Source organism: Carassius auratus, chromosome 9 (assembly GCF_003368295.1).
Source record: "Carassius auratus strain Wakin chromosome 9, ASM336829v1, whole genome shotgun sequence".
In the NCBI taxonomy this organism is placed as follows: Eukaryota; Metazoa; Chordata; class Actinopteri; order Cypriniformes; family Cyprinidae; genus Carassius; species Carassius auratus.
This window is the reverse complement of record NC_039251.1, coordinates 17,439,898-17,456,990: the sequence shown is the minus strand read 5'-3', so window position 1 is coordinate 17,456,990 and position 17,093 is coordinate 17,439,898. Positions and strand designations below refer to the sequence as shown.

Below are 17,093 nucleotides of genomic sequence, written 5' to 3'. Positions count from 1 at the left end.
ATCGCGGAAATTAAGATATAGGGAAAAAAGAAACAACAATAGCAGACTTAAATTGAACAGAGGATACAACCCTAATGTTCGCAGTCTTTTACAACAAATGGTGATCTGTCATCGTTTGTTCTCTTTCTTACTCTGTGCAGATACCACTTGATGGCTGTCCTGAGACCAATACGCACCATACGTGGGTGGTTGTTCACCAGCCTTAGTGAACAAACTACAGCTAGTCCAAAGTGTAGCAGCAAGAGTTCTTACTAGAACCAGGAAGTATGACCATATTAGCCCGGTCCTGTCAACACTGCACTGGCTCCCTATCAAACATCGTATAGATTTTTAAATATTGCTTATTACTTATAAAGCCCTGAATGGTTTAGCACCTCAGTATTTGAGTGAGCTTCTTTTACATTATAATCCTCTACGTCCGCTACGTTCTCAAAACTCAGGTAATTTGATAATACCTAGAATATCAAAATCAACTGCGGGCGGCAGATCCTTTTCCTATTTGGCGCCTAAACTCTGGAATAACCTACCTAACATTGTTCGGGAGGCAGACACACTCTTGCAGTTTAAATCTAGATTAAAGACCCATCTCTATAATCTTACACATAACATACTAATATGCTTTTAATATCCAAATCCGTTAAATGATTTTTAGGCTGTATTAATTAGGTAAACCGGAACCGGGAACATTTCCCATAACACCCAATGTACTTGCTACATCATTAGAAGAATGGCATCTACGCTAATATTAGTCTGTTTCTCTCTTGTTCCAAGGTCACCGTAGCCACCAGATCCAGTCTGTAACCAGATCAGAGAGTCACTAGAGTCACCTGGATCCAGTACGTATCCAGACCAGATGGTTGATCGGCACCTAGATACCAGGACAACTAGAGCCCCAGATACAGATCCCTTGTAAAGACCTTTTCTCAGATGACCACCAGGACAAGACCACAGGAAACAGATGATTCTTCTGCACAATCTGACTTAGCTGCAGCCTGGAATTGAACTACTGGTTTCGTCTGGTCAGAGGAGAACTGACCCCCCCAACTGAGCCTGGTTTCTCCCAAGGTTTTTTTTTTCTCCATTCTGTCACCTATGGAGTTTCGGTTCCTCGCCGCTGTTGCCTCTGGCTTGCTTAGTTGGGGTCAATTCATCTACAGTCATATAGTTGACTTGATTGCAAAAATGCACAGACACTATTTAAATTGAACAGAGTTGACATCACTGAATTCAATGATGGACTGCTTTTAACTGTCATTTGCATTATTGACACACTGTTTTCCTAATGAATGTTGTTCAGTTGCTTTGACGCAATGTATTTTGTTTTAAGTGCTATATAAATAAAGGTGACTTGACTTGACTTGACTGGACTTGACCAACCTCATCACCTGCGTATGAAGCCATCACCTCTAAAAGACTACTAGACCCACTACTGAGCCAACTGTCATGGAAGAAATATTAAATACACAATGCAGAGAATCACATACCGAACTTCAGTCATCCATCAACATGATCAAGATTGCCGTACTAGTAATCATCATAGACATTGCACAAAGAATAGACTCCAGGAACAACATATTCTTACAGCTGATGAATATGTCAAGAAACACCTTGTTTGCTGGAAAGAACGTTTCCATGCCTCATCCAACTTTGGTAGGATCAGGAATCCCATAGATAGCACACCTAATTTCTTACTGTGATACCTGCACATTTGGCATTGTCACTAATGGAATTTTCAACCAAAGCACATGTCATGTCGTGACTGCTCCTCAAGCCTCACCATGTTGCACTCCAGGTTTAAGGTCCTGCAGTTTGATGTCAACCTCACCTGTTATGACTTACTCTTACCAATGACATAAAGTTGGTGTGTTGAACAGCTTTCCTTATACTTAAAGATTTGGGGGAAATTCCCAGTGCTGCATGTGGTTTCAGAAATAAAATGGCATTTAAATGTCACTAAAGACAGAAATTTCATCATCCACACAACAAAAGAATGAGGATGTGGAAGTATGTATTACGCAAACTCGATCCTTCCCGACGCTATTTAATGTGAACCAATGGTGCAGGATCCCCTCCAACAGGCATGTTTTGGCTATGCTGTACCTCCTACCACAAACACAGAAGATGGCTGCACTCCAGAACTCACTTGTGCACAAACATGGTGGTCAAGAACTCTTGGAATATTAATCCCATTTTATGGTGTCATGCAGGCACTTGATCAAGTTAGAAGCTTATCGAATTCTGTTCAGAAACTGGCCAATGATATAACATCATGAACACTCTCGCTTCACACAATATAATGATCTTACAGAACAGACTGGCCTTGGATTACTTTCCTGCAATGCAAGGGGGAGCATGTACCATTGTCAGACCTAAGTGCTGCACCTGGCTACTGGATCCAACAGAGAACTTGAACAAAATTCAACAAGACATTCTTGATCTTTCAGCAAAATTACACCAGATGACTGAAGACAATTCTTCATGGTTCAGAAACCTGTTAGGTAAACCCTGGCTGTGGATCAAGTAAATAGAAATTCTGCTGTTGTTTTTCCTACTGGTGTACTATCTATGGGTCCACAGTATTAAGTGTTTAATTCAACAACTGACCCACGCCCATCACAGGGAAATGACAGTTCCAACCAGAAAAGATTATTACCCGTAAGAATTACACAGACCCAACATGCCATTTGTCACTACAGACAATCAGCACACAGCAAGTGGTATATGCCTGTAATGATCACAGTTTACATGAATGAACTTTGTCTAAATTTGTATTTTGTGAGAATTCTTAAAACTCTCAAAGGGGGAAATGTGGAATACAAATTTGTAAAATGTTAAATCTAGGTTCCAATGTAATAGTATATAACTGCAAAAGTTATGTACTTTGTGTCTTACGATTTGAGGTAAAAAAAAGTTCAGATTCAGGTTCAGATTTCTAAAAAGATCAAATCAGGAAGCCCAGGTTTCTGAGATAATGACCTTTTTTGTTTCCTGCTCTTCCTTACCACTTTACTTTTTAAGCTCATGGAACAGATGTACCTTTGTCTGTGAGATAATGTGGCATTATGGTGATACTGACAGACTGATTGGACTAGCACCTAAGGATTTGAATGACACTGTAATGCTGATGAGATCAAGGCTGGGAAAATGCCAGTGTTGGGCTGATTCCTTTACTTCATTTGCATTTTATGGGTTAGATTGTGTCCACCTCTACTGAATGTATCCCTCCCCCTTTAATGGATATAATTGACAAAGTATTACTGCTTTAGTTAGCCATGTAGAGAATTCTCAATAAAGAGTCCTGCTGAAGATACCCAAGAGTCTCCTGACCTTCCCTTTTGAGTTTCCAACACTGCAAAATACATCTTGTTTAATGCCCCCGTGCTGATTGCCCCTAACTTTGACCTACAATTTAAACTGCAGGTTTACTGAAGCAACAGCATATTAGAGGTAAGTTAGCGCTGCTCCCTAAATTAGATTTTGTTTGTTATTTCAGGCCTTGCTCTCTCCTGAGCTATTGCTCCCTATCTTTTTATGTGCTTTTTCATTGTGCTTTTTATTTTGTAAAGTCTGTGTCATCTTCAGTCTGGGACAGAGGAGGGAAGTCTTTTTATTATTATTATTTTATTTAATTTTTTTTGTTGTTTATGCTTTTTTCTTTGCAACTTCCCTTCAAAAACCCCTAGACAGAAGGGGAATGTATCAGAAACACACATTTTCAAAATCAGGCAGCAAAATGGGTGGTTCTGTACAACTAAAAATAGCTGTCACAGGATTGCGCGCGTTCGTCTCTGACGCAGCTGATGTGATGTCTCCTTAGGACATGTGACCAGTACTGCTAAAGTGAAGTAGCTTTACTTTTCTGTAGTTTTTAAATGGCTCTCTGCATCTTACCAACGGCATTACCTGAGCAGTTGAAGGCTGTGTATTTATTGCATGGATGGAGCAGAAATGTCAGTGTCTAAGAGGGCTTTTACACTGGGCTCGTTTGCTGCGGTCTGAGCCTGAGCCCGGCGCCGCCCGCAGCATTGGTTTGCTTTTACACTAGGCTTGTTTGATTGTTTGAGATGAGTAAAATCTGCGCAGAACCGATCAACACTGTGCACGAGCATGAATCCTGCGATAGCCATCTTTGATCTCACAGGTGTCAGATCCACTACGAGAAGAGAGATCTGTCCGGCTTGCCTGCACTTTGTTCACTCCTCCTCTCACTGTAGCCGTCTACTCTAGCATACATTTCAGGCGAGGCAAGGCGCATCTCAGACTAGCCTAGTATATCGCAGGATTCACGCTCGTTCACAGTGTTGCTAATAAACTGGATGTAATTCAAGTTCTGTTGCTTTTATATGAAAATAAATAAAACGAACAAGACACCCATTTAATTACATACCAAAGACGTGTTTATCAATATTTTTTTCTTTAATACAGACATATGTGTTTTTATATATTTATTTATTTATTTATAAAAATTAAATTACATAACCCATAGAGATCGCACTGTCAGATAGTTTGGGAATATTCACACATAACATATACACATGAAACATGATATTAGAGTTTTAAAATCAAACATTTTAAAAGAGAGTATTACATCACAGTTGTTTAAACCAATGAGCATTAAGCTGTGTCATCAGCAAGTCGTTTCCCATCATGCTTTTGATCAGCGCAGTCGGTGGAGAGCAAACTGCGCCCGACTGCAGAATCTGACACGTGCGCCTTGCACTCGCGAGAGATTTTTGACATGCGGACGTAACTCAGACACTTTTCTAATCCGCATGCATCTCACGGTGATCACCGGTGATCAGTTCTGCGCAGATTTTGCTCATCTCAAACAAGCCTATCCACTACAAGAAGAGAGATCTGTCCGGCTTGCCTTCGCTTTGTTCACTCCTCCTCTTGCTGCAGCCGCCTACTCTCGCATACATTTCAGACGAGGCAAGGCACATCTCAAACAAGCCTAATGATATCGACAGTGTTACGCATGCGCGGGATACTTTACTTCCTGAACAAGTGCGCTTGCACATTCACGCAGACCACGCAACAGTTCGGAAGCAATCGAACTCAGACCACGTTCTCCAGGTAGTCTCGGGTTCGGTACTCCAGTGCACACCAGTTCTTCTTCAGTTCTCTCTTCACAGCAGTTTAGTCTGTGTACTGTTTGAGTAAATGAATTACTCTGGGATATTGGTTTGTTTGAACTCAGAGGGAGTGTCAGCCACATTAAAAAAGTTAACAGCTTAAGTAATTTGTGGATTAATGCGTATTGGAGATGCAAACCCTTAAAAACTATTCATTTGGTGAACTGGTTCAAAAAGATCCGGTTACATTGAATGATTCGTTCGCGAACCGGATATCACAAACTGCTTTGTTTTGAACTCTCTCTCACTACAGACATGGACGAGAAGACAATGCTGAATACAGTCGTAGTTTTTGCCATTTTTGGACCAAATTGTATTTTTGATGCTTCAAAAAATTCTAACTGACCCTCTGATGTCACATAGACTACTTTGATGATGTTTTTCTTACCTTTCTGGACATGGACAGTATACCGTACACACAGCTTCAATGGAGGGCCTTAGAGCTCTTGGACTAAATCTAAAATGTGTAAAATGTGTTCCAAAGATGAACGGAGGTCTTTCGAGTTTGGAACAACATGAGGGTAAGTAATTAATGACATAATTTTGCTAACCCTTTAAGCCAGCATCTAACAATGGACAAAAGGTATTTTATTTCAAGCATTTAAAGAATTTGGGAGAAGAGATTATTTAAATAATCCTGTGAATGCACTTAAAGTGTTCAGAATCGAATTGTTGTAATCAAATTGAATCAGATTTAATTGTGAATCGAATCCAAAAATTAATAAGTGCGTTCGACTTAACCGATCGCAGTCTGACTTGAAGCAGCACATGGCGGTTAGAAATGTTATCTGACTTGAGACGGCGATGTTGGTGTATGTATTTTACAAATACTGCATTAAATTCACTTTATCTGTGACAAAGTATGCAAACACCATGTGAGTGTCACTAACAGGAACTGAAGATGTCTGACATGTCTGTTTTCAACTCCGCCCCCGACTGCAAGCCGTTACTCCACTCGCCAATCCCTGTTTGTAGCCGAGCTTCAAGTCGAACGCACCCATTCTTGAATCGAATCGAAAACCTACGAATCATGAATCAAATCGAATCACTGCCTACCCAAAGATTCACAGCCCTAGCCGCATCCATTTTTAGGGGAAGAAAAAGGTGGATAGAACCACTTAATGGTCATTTCAAGTCAGAACTGCTGTGACTCATACAAAACCAGCTTCACATAAAATGTATCATATTACGAAAAAAACCCCACACTTTAAGTGCTACTTAGTAGATATTTCACATTGATTATGCTACTAAATGTACATGGCGCTACATATTTCACATCTTGCAAAAAAAGTTCCCACAGTTACATTTTCGTCATGAGATCAATATCTTTTTTCATGTTTAGAAAAATAAATACATTCCCACAGGTTTAGAACAATTTGAGGGCAATGGCGGAGCGAGGGGTGGCCATAGCCACAACTCAAAACTGTAGTTCCTTTTTTTTTTACTTAACAAGAAATGCATTTATTAAGATGCAGAACCCCCTTATCTCTTTATGATCACATCAAACGGAAGAATTATCAGACAAGCACTTCAGCTTCGCCTCAGCATTAGGCGCAAGTAAAAAAGCTACAGTAGCCAATGGACATTAGTAGAACAACTGTGAACTGCAGTGTGATGAGATGTTGTTAGAATTTATGTCAGTTAAACACACTTTCCTGTTCCATTAGCCATTTTAATGTGCTCTAAGCACACACTCTTCAACTGTATGCAAATATGTGGCACACGCTCTATATCACTTAATCATAAATAACCTGCACAAGAACCTGTGAGCATACATAGCTTGTAAGTCATTACAATTATCAACCAATGGACTTGCAAACTGCATGTATATGCAGCACAAAAGAACGTCTCTCAAATCCATGTGGGCCTACTAAAATATATTCTGCAATTCGAGATCACAAAATAAGGCACAATCTGATATGAATTTTTTATTTATGATTTAATGCACAGATAAATGTGAGCACAGTGCACTTATACTAGAAAACATGTGAAAAGTATGCCATTTAAATGCATAAATAACTCATTTTATATTCTGGCATTTATGTGTACTGTTGACTTCTGGCCTTTTTCACATTTTTATCACTATCGGCATCTCATCCATTAGTATGCTATACTGGAAAGCAGTCATTTTAGTTTTGAGAAGCTGACATAGCAATAAAGTTTTAATGAGTCTCTTTATTAAAATACCTGGAGGTGAGGAATAATAATAATAAAAAAATAATTGTCATGTTTACTCAGCATTACTTGATCTAATTCTCAAATATCTCATTTAGAGTTAAATGGAAATTGATTGTGCTTTGTTGTGTTTTAGGAACTAAAACAATCCAGTACATTATAATCAAACACATTTTTATATTGATATAAAGAAGATTTCTGTGCAATCCCAGACGCACCTCCCTGGCCACCACTATGAAAACATCCTGGCTTCGCCGCTGTTTGAGGGTGAGTAAATAATGACAGCATTCTCATTCTGGGAGGAACTATCTCTTTAAGTGCATTTAAATCACTTTGGTCAAAGCAAAATGTCGATGTAGTTTTTACAAATGCAGTTGCATTGTTTTTAATTACATTTCTAAAGATGATGTAAACTAAATGTTATATTCTAACATTAAATACTTTGTAATTGTATTTTATACATGCAACTTAACATGTCATTGTAAATTTAAATTTGAGCAAGACACCTAACCCCAGCTGCTCCCGACGAGCTGGATGGCACCTTGAATGGCTGACACCGCCGTCGGTGTGTGAATGAGTGTGTGAATGGGTGAATGGAGGCAAATTGTAAAGCGTTTTGGATGGGCATGTGATCTGTTGAAAGCGCTATATAAATGCAGTCCATTCACCATTTTACCATTTACCATTTAAATGCTTTCATGTTATTGTCAATAAAAAAAGAAAGAAATATCAAATAAAAAGAAGTAATTTCATAAATGCTGCATCCATTGTATCCACCATGGTTAATGTTTTTTTTTGTTTTTTTTTTTCACTGACATGGCTATAACTCAGTAACTTTGGGCTCAGAGAAAATCCAGGGATTCCCACTCATAATAAGGACTTTTTATGTTATATTTTATATTTTGCTTTTTATGTTAGTTCAATGATATTTACAAGTGATTATTTATTTATAGTGATACATTTTTCTGATTTAGGGAGATTTTCCCCAAATAAGAAGTTGAAGTCACTAAAAATGTTTTGCAAGTACTAAAACATTCAGAGTTGTCAACATTTTACAGTTCAAAGAAACCAGATAAAAAGGTGTGAAAACAACCCCCGCAAATTCCTTTTTGCTCACTATGTCAGCAGAAGACAGCATTCTAAAGCGTCATCCACTGCGAACATCTCAACATTTATGCGCCACTCTGTCTCTTGAACCAAGTTTATGGAGCATGAATTTCAAAACACGTACTGTACTATACAAAAAGTTTAAATTTTTATTTTTATTAAAAACAAAAATTCAGCATACAAATCATCTACACTCACCAGCAACTTTATTGGTTTGCCTGTTCAACTGCTAGCCAATGGAAATGTCTATTCAGCCAATCACTTGGCACTGTTGGCAGCAACTCAGTACATTAAGGCATATACATGGTGAGCTTGACTTAATTTCACACTTAAGTGTTTTCAGAATGGAGAATAAAGATGATTTAAGTGACTTTGAACGTAGCATGATTGTTGTTGTCAAACGAGCTGGTCTGAGTATTTCAGAAACTGCTGATCTACTGGGAATTTCACAGAAGAACATCTAGGGTTACTGCGTATGAGAAAATATTCAGTTAGTGGCAACTCTGTGGGTGAAAATTATTAGTTGATGGCAGCAGTCAGAAGTGAATGGCTAGAATGCCTCAAGCTGATTGAAAAGCAACAGTAAAACATAAAAGCAGAAGAGCAAGGGCTCACCAAAACTGGACACCAGAAAATTGAAAAAAAGGTTACGTGGTCTGATGAGTCTTGATTTCTGCTGCAAAATTCAGATGGTAGGGTCAGAATTTGGCGAAAGCATCATGAAAATAAGGAACTATCCTGCCTTGTATCAACGGTTCAGGCTGCTGGTGGTGGTGTAATGGTGTCAGGGATATTTTCTTGGCACAATTTGGGTGCCTTTGCACCAATTGAACATCGTTTAAATGCCACAGCGTACCTAAGTATTGTTGTTGATCATGCCCATCCCTTTATGACCGCAGTGTGCATCTTGTGATGGCTATTCCAGCAGGATAATGAACCATTTTACAAAACTCATCTCAAACTGTTTTCTTGAGCATGCCATTGGCCTAGAGTTCACTACATATACTCAAATAGCCTCCATAGTCACCAGATCTCAATCCAGTAGAGCACCTTTAGCATTTGGTGGAGAGTTACAATAGCGATGCACAGCCAATAATTCTGCAGCAAACATGCTGTGCTATGCTATCATGTTAATATGGACCAAAGTCTCTGTTTCCAGTACTCTGTTGAATCTATGCTATGAAGAGCCGAGACAGTTCTGAAGTCCAATACAGTGCTAATAAGGAGTAGATAGATTTAAATATAGATTTCCTCTTTTTAACAACATTAATTCACAGGTCCTTGTCACTCCTAACGTCTACTTCACACTTTTACTTACCAACAAGTAAAAAGTCAGACTTAGCTGCCAATCAGCCCAGTTAACATTTAACTCAGATATGCTGAAAGTAGACAATTTGTGTCACATTTGATTACAACCTGTACTGAATTACAAGAAAGGAATCATCGTCGTCTGTATTATCTTGTTAAAAGATCACAGTGAGGTAAGGTGAAGGTCTTTTCAAATGAAAGATTCTGTGATGGTAAGTCTGGTTAAAACTTTTAAGTGCTTTGCTGACACTCAAAACAACTGAGCTCTCTTTTGCTATGAGTCAAAACTGAAACTTCTGTCTAGTGTGCTTAAGAAATGAAACAATTTCAGCTAGCATTCTTCCAGTCTCTGTGGTGTTTGTGGCCCAAATGATATTGTTGGGACAAAATTGCAGCGAGAAATCGATTATAAAATATTTGATTTGACATTTTGTTTTATATGAAACTAATAGTAACAAATCTCTTGCTGTATTATTTTAAAAGTACCAGCTCTTAATTTAGAAGCCAAGGAGACACATTTAGTCCGTTTTTCCATGTCTTTGACTCAAGTCATCCAGTTCATTCATTCAGACACAGACAGACTCATGAAACCCTACGTGACGTACAGTAGGTAGAGTGCTCTGACCAAAGTAGCTTTACAGCACATTTTTGACAAATACAATCTTCCAATGGTAATGTGCAGTAAAGTGTAATGCTCATGGATCATCCCTTGATGTGTTTAACAACCTTCCAGAAAGCTAGAATAACCAAATATAATTTTATGTAAATTTATCAGTATAAATAAAAACAAGAATCCAGTGACATTCTGTAAGCTGAAGAGTTTAAACAGAGGGTTCCTGAGGCCACAGCAGGTGTGAAAACCACCCTAAAGTGCACGAAAAACACCACCGGGAAATAGTTAGCAGCTATGTATGCCATACCCTAGATGTGAGAAATTATTGCTTACACATTTGAAAAATGTGTTTTTCTCGTGTGTGCAGAAGCAGCAGGTGTGTATACCAGAGTTGAACAGAGGTCAATCTGTAGATAGCAGAAACTGAAGTCATCATTTAATGTGTCAGAAAATATCCTTAAAAATTTAATAAAATAAATCACCAAAGTTAGAACAGTGATTTTTTTTTTACAAAGCACATATTTGTTTCAGAGACTTTCATGCCCTTGTGCATAAATGTGCACTGACATTTAGCCTTATGCAGTCACACACAAACATAAAAAATGGGACTCCCCGCATTGGAGAACTCAGTTATTCTGGAAAAGTTCTGAACATTGTCACACCACATGAAAAAAAAGGGTGCTTCAGATTTAGGTAATAGGTCACTTCACAGGAATTAATTAGTCATTGCTTTTCATGCAATAGAGTGTTCGCATATATGGAAATAAGATTACAAATATTGATAGCACACATTTAAATAGCACTGGAAATCTTTATCAAGTCAATAGAATAGTATCTGTGGGGACAGAGAGCAGCCGGAAATTACCTTTTAATTTTCTGCTTAGTAAAAGTAGAAAAGCTTAGAAAATATTGTAAACAACATGAAAAACTTCAACTTTATATGTATTACTGAGAATATACAACCTTTATATAATAGAAATTGTGAAGAAATAAATCATGCCATGCGGCTTGTATTCTCAACTTTAATTACAGTAGTTACGTAAAGCTATAAAGCACGCATTTGTGTTCTTGAATTAATCGAAACCTTGTTTGAGTAGTTGCCTACAGGTGCAAATAGGATGTTTCAAACTTAACAGGAAGTCTTTCAAAAGCTTGCAGATGTAATTTTCTAATTCTATCAATAGAACGAAGAACTGGGCCTTTTCACAACTTCTGTCACACCCAACAATGCTGCAAACCGCATGATAAAGAATCAAAATAACACATTTCATCAAAACTTAAAAAAAAGTTTCCCTTAAATTCTTCCATACTAATTCACAATTAAAACGATATAATAAAGGAAGCTGGATTCTTCCCCACTAATTAATACATGAATATATGTTTAAAATAAATAAATATCCTTTTTTCTCTACTCACAAATTCAGTGTCTAAATGTAATTATTAAAGTAAACCTTAACAGGGGTTATAAAATCTTTTTGCGTTTCGTCCTTCTGAAACCACAGCTGAACACAGAGGACACGTGTAGGAAGGCAATTTACATGTGACAGTGAAAGGTGCTCACTCAGAAGAGAACCACTGAGGAAAAAAAAGGGCAGATCTTGCTCAGAAATACAGGAAATTATGTCGTCGGTATGGTTACAAAAACAGAGTGGAGCATTTCATTGCTCAGTCGGGTGTGTAAGAAAACGTGGTCAATACCAAGACCAGGAGGTGCCACTTTTCACACTGCAATGATCAGACCAATTGACACAACACAGACACAAAAACTGGGGCACAAGAAGTTGGTAAGTACATATGTTTTAATAATAATGTTTGTGAAGGACTAATTGAAACTCTTTTGCTGGATCAAACAAAAAGTACTTAATCATCAATACTCTTGGAAACAGATCAGTAGAAATTTGCAGATTTTGTATATTTTTAAGCTGTTTTGATCAGTTCTTCCTTCAGTTAGCATATGTGAAATAATGTTCAAGCTGAATTTTTATATTAATTATGAATGTATTAATTTTTATAATAATAATGTATTTAAATGGATAGAAGGGTGATAGGAAATATCCATTCTAGTTTGCTGCATTGCTTCAGAGCATGTGATAGAGCATGAGCATGCTGGCAGATGGATGATTCATTAACATACCACAAATCTATGCATTGCATGGTTTCTATTCTACAGTGAAGCAATTGTGAATGATTGCAAAATGCTAAAACAGCATATAGAAAATATGTGGTTTCTTCTCAATCTCTTTTAAATCCGAAAAAGTGGACATAAGCTTTGCAGAAGTATACTAACCATTGCACAGTCATTGTTACCTAATCACAGAAAACTGTGTTCTACTCAGAAGTGGTTTTCTAGAAGTCAAGGTCTTTGTGAGGGTGCAGAATTTGGGCAGTTGTAGGACTGACAGGAAACACCTTTCGCTGCTCCAATGGAGTGCAGTGCTTATCTGGACTTCCTGTCTTCACATCTGCACTGATGATTGATTAAAACTTCCTTTGCCATTTACAGCGGTATCACAGCATGTAAAAATAATTTGACACATTCAGAAAAATGTTGTTATAGTGAGCAGTGAGTATGGGGGTAGGTGCTTTGAAACCACAGGTGGGTAATGGCATTTCCTTTGCCTGCATTTGTATGGCCGTTACAAAAAAAGACACTAACTGCTTACACTTCCTTAGTGAAACAACAATGTGTAACCTGATTCAAGCATGGATTGATTTTTTTTTTCAGTTCTGTAGTAATGTATCTGTGTTCCCTTTTGCAGATTTCATAACTGACCCCATGGAGATAGAAGTAGATTCAAACACCACCCACAATGACTCAGACACCTGTACCAACCTGTATGACCATCGTGACTGGGCACAGTATTTCCTGCCTACAGTGTATTCTCTGATTTGCATTGTGGGTCTATTGGGCAATGTGTTGGCATTGCATGTCATCTGGCCTAATTTAAAAAAACTCAACTCCACAACTCTGTATTCTGCCAACCTGGTGGTGTCGGACATCTTGTTTTTGCTTGCTCTGCCCTTGCGTACGGTTTACTATGCCAAGGGGTTCCACTGGCCAATGGGGGAGGGTTTGTGCAAAGCCGTGGCGCTGCTGTTCTACATCAACATGTACGCCGGTGTCAACTTCATGACTTGTTTGAGCGTGGACCGTTTTATTGCAGTGGTGCTGCCGCTGCGCTTCTCCCGATTCCGAAGGGTTCAGAAGGTGCGGTACATCTGTGTTGCCGTATGGGTCCTCGTATTGATGCAGACCCTGCCTTTGTTGTCGATGCCCATGACGAACGTGGAAAAAAGTGGTCACATAACGTGTATGGAATATCCCAACTTTGAGAAGATTGACAACCTGCCTGTCATGCTCATCGGTGCCGTGGTGCTTGGCTTCGGCATCCCTGTGATCACCATCCTGGTGTGTTATTCTGCACTGTGCTCCAAGCTCCGCCTCCTGGCCAAGTCTAATAAATTGACAGAGAAGTCGGGTCGTAGTCGCAAAGCCATCGGCGTGATTTGCGCTGTCATTCTTGTGTTTGTGGTGTGCTACACCCCTTACCACGTCGACCTTCTGCAGTACATGATCAGAAAGCTGCGGTATAAGCCAGACTGCTCAGAACTGCATGACTTTCAGATCTCCCTTCACATCACTCTCTGCTTAATGAACCTTAACTCGTGTCTGGATCCCTTTATCTACTTCTTTGCCTGCAAGGGATACAAGAAGAAGGTACTCAAACTGCTCAGGAAACACGTGAGCATGTCCTTCTCGAGTGTGGTCAGGACGTCGCCTGAAGGCTCCTCCAAAGACGTGTTTGCTAATGACAAAATCCATATGAGCTCCAGAAGCACTCAAAAAGAGAGGAGCAGTGTGCTGTTGAGCACCAGCAATGGTTTTGAATAATAAACAACAACAACAACAAATGCAGTTCACTGTCTATATGAGACTGTTTCTTACATTGGGATTACTTTTTACACACTGTTCAAGTTATTGTTTCAGATGGTTGTTAATATTTTGTTTTGCTGTTTAAAGATTATTGCACATTTGTCCTACATATTGCAGTTCATTTGAGTGAATTTGTTCTTAATTTTTTTTTAATTGATATTTTGAATAATAATAATATTAAAGCTGCAAGCAGTGATGAAAGGGTTTTCGTACCCGGGCTCACTGCCATCTGATGGCTTCAAAGAGACTGGGAACAGTGAGCAATATGCATTTAAAGAGGCAAATATAAAAGGAATGGGTCAAAGTAATTTATATGTGCCAAACTTCCTGATGCCAGCTGGTGGAGCTATGTCTATAACTGAACATTGGCATGCAGATGTCTTCAGACCAGTACTTTTATTAAACATATGAAGTTTGGTGCAGATTGAACATTGTATAATTAAGTTAGTATAAAGCATGACATATCATGTTGTAAATAGGTGGCCCTATGATTATATCTGAATATTGGCCATTAGATGTCTTCAGACCGGAACTCTTACCAAATATGTGAAGTTTGGTACAGATTGGACATTGCATGTTTAAGTTAATGTAAAACAAGTCATTTCTTGATAACAGAAGGTGGCGCTATGATGAATTGGAATTGTGATGGGATATTGGCATTTAGATGTGTCCGGGCCTGGACTCTTATTGAACTTGTGAAGTTTGTGGTAAGTGAGTTAGAGTTAGAACAACTTCTATTCCCATAGCGAAACATTGAACTTTGTCACGCTGCCACGGACACACCCTTTAATAAAACTCGAGATCTTCAGAATTTAACACCACAAAGACATTTAGATTAGACTGAAAAATAAAATTATGTTGATGTCATTAAATCTTTAAGGAGGAGTTTGTTACAGAGAAAAACATGTTACTTCCTGTTGCAAGCAGATGGCGCTATAACAATTTTTTTTTAAATCCATTTTTGCCACTTCTGGAGTGTGTGCAAAATTTCATGAGCATGTTTAGGGTCTCAAAAATGTGATTTATTTTGGATAATAATAATAATAATAATAATAATAATAATAATAATAATAATAATAATAATAAATGGAGCAACTCCAATAGTGTCCTCTCACCTCTGTCCTTGGGCCCTAAATATAGCTGAAATATATATATTCAATTCATGTTTATTTGAATAGCGCTTTGTACGATACAAATCATTGCAAAGCAACTTTACAGAAAATTAATTTTCTATAATATTTAGAAGTCAGTGGTGACTTTAAGTGTATGTGCATATGGCAACTTTCTGAAAAATTAATACGACGCTATTAACAGCAATCACACATGCAGCATTATTTGGTAGTTCTGTATGTTGTTTTGGGGTTAGCATCATCTGGGGTCCTCTGAGGGTCAGCAAGCATCATCTCTTCTCAGGTGTTCTGGATCCAGACTGGAGCTTGTGTAAATCCCATGGCAAAACAGAGAAACAAATAGAGACATAATTAGCATATCTGCTGTTCCAACCAAGTAAAATTAATTGTTTAACCCAAGCTAAAGAATAATGTGCCTTTGATCAGATACAACTGCAGTCACAAATTATGAGATCCATTATTTGAATGGTTGGTGAAACAGATGTGTTTTAGTCTAGATTTAAACAGAGAGAGTGTGACTGAACCCCGAACATTATCAGGAAGGATAATCCAGAGTTTGGGAGCCAATTGCAAAAAAGCTCTACCTCCTTTAGTGGACTTTGCTATCCTAGGAACTTCCAAAAGTCATGGTGGTTGGGATGATTTCAGTTTATACCAGTGACTCAAATTTTCTGATTCCAGTCATTCAGACACTTTTGATACTTAATCATTCCAACACTGAGATGTGACCAATGAGTCACTGAATTACTCTTTTTGTTTTGACTGAGGTCTCTGACTTTAGAAGTATGCTATTGGTTGGTGATTTTAGTTGTCCTTAAATAGTACAGCACAAGCACGTACTATTATAATGTACTGTGCACATAAGTGAGCAAGAACAATCATGACCAAAACCCCCTTAAGTGAGCTGTCTTACTGGAAAGAGTCACACTTTTATCTTAGTGTTTCTTATGCAGCATTAATAGTGTCTCAGGATGATAAACCTGGCAATCACACTGACAATGTCATCATATATTTAAATCAGCCAGAAGAGCTTCCAAAGCACACAGCAAGACTTGCCTGGATTTATTATGTTCAATTTGGAGCTATTTTAAAGCAACATATGATCAAGATGGATACATTTGAATTTAAATGATGTTATTTAATTTTGACCAACAACTAGATATGTTTACATGGGCACCTTTCATTACAATTGGAAAGAATGAAATCATTCTGACTGATCAATTTCAACAGTGTTTAAATGAACGTTGAATAAAGTTATCAGGTTTACATGTTAATTGTGACTTTTTTGTTTCAACTGTGCCACTAGTCCAACATAAAAACAGATTACTAGGGTCAATGTAAATGAAATGAACGGTAATAATTATTTACAGACAAAAGTACCTGCTAAAGCAACAGTATCTCTGTTGTCCACTAGGGGATGCACAGGGTAAAAAACACTGTTTTATTTGGGGGTTATTTCGATGTAGATTCAATATCAATATGTGTATACTGTAATACTTTGTAATATTTTTAGCACCATTTAAACTTAATTTCAGTATTTGCTAGCATTCGTTGTGTGTAATTGTGCGAGTATAATTAAAAAAGGATGCAAGTTATTAACTTTTTCTTTTTTAATTTCTCATTTAAAAATCTAGTGTTTAATCATGTCTAAATAATTGTTCAAATGAAGAACTTAAAAATAAGTTAGAAAG

The 17,093-nt window shown here is 38.0% G+C and overlaps 1 protein-coding gene across 1 annotated transcript; it reads left to right on the top strand.

The window, feature by feature from the left end:
* The first annotated feature begins 11,930 nt into the window (after positions 1-11,930).
* LOC113108545 (G-protein coupled receptor 183-A-like) lies at positions 11,931-15,139 on the top strand. The gene is made up of 2 exons (XM_026271733.1): positions 11,931-12,122; positions 13,098-15,139. Exon 2 carries the CDS (start codon positions 13,115-13,117, stop codon positions 14,228-14,230), a length of 1,116 nt encoding a protein of 371 aa, XP_026127518.1. The 5' UTR covers positions 11,931-12,122; positions 13,098-13,114; the 3' UTR covers positions 14,231-15,139.
* The last annotated feature ends 1,954 nt before the right edge of the window (positions 15,140-17,093 follow it).

Bases quoted from the DNA above. Each gene is read 5' to 3' on its own strand.
- LOC113108545 (XM_026271733.1), top strand. From the start codon at position 13,115: ATGGAGATAGAAGTAGATTCAAACACCACCCACAATGACTCAGACACC.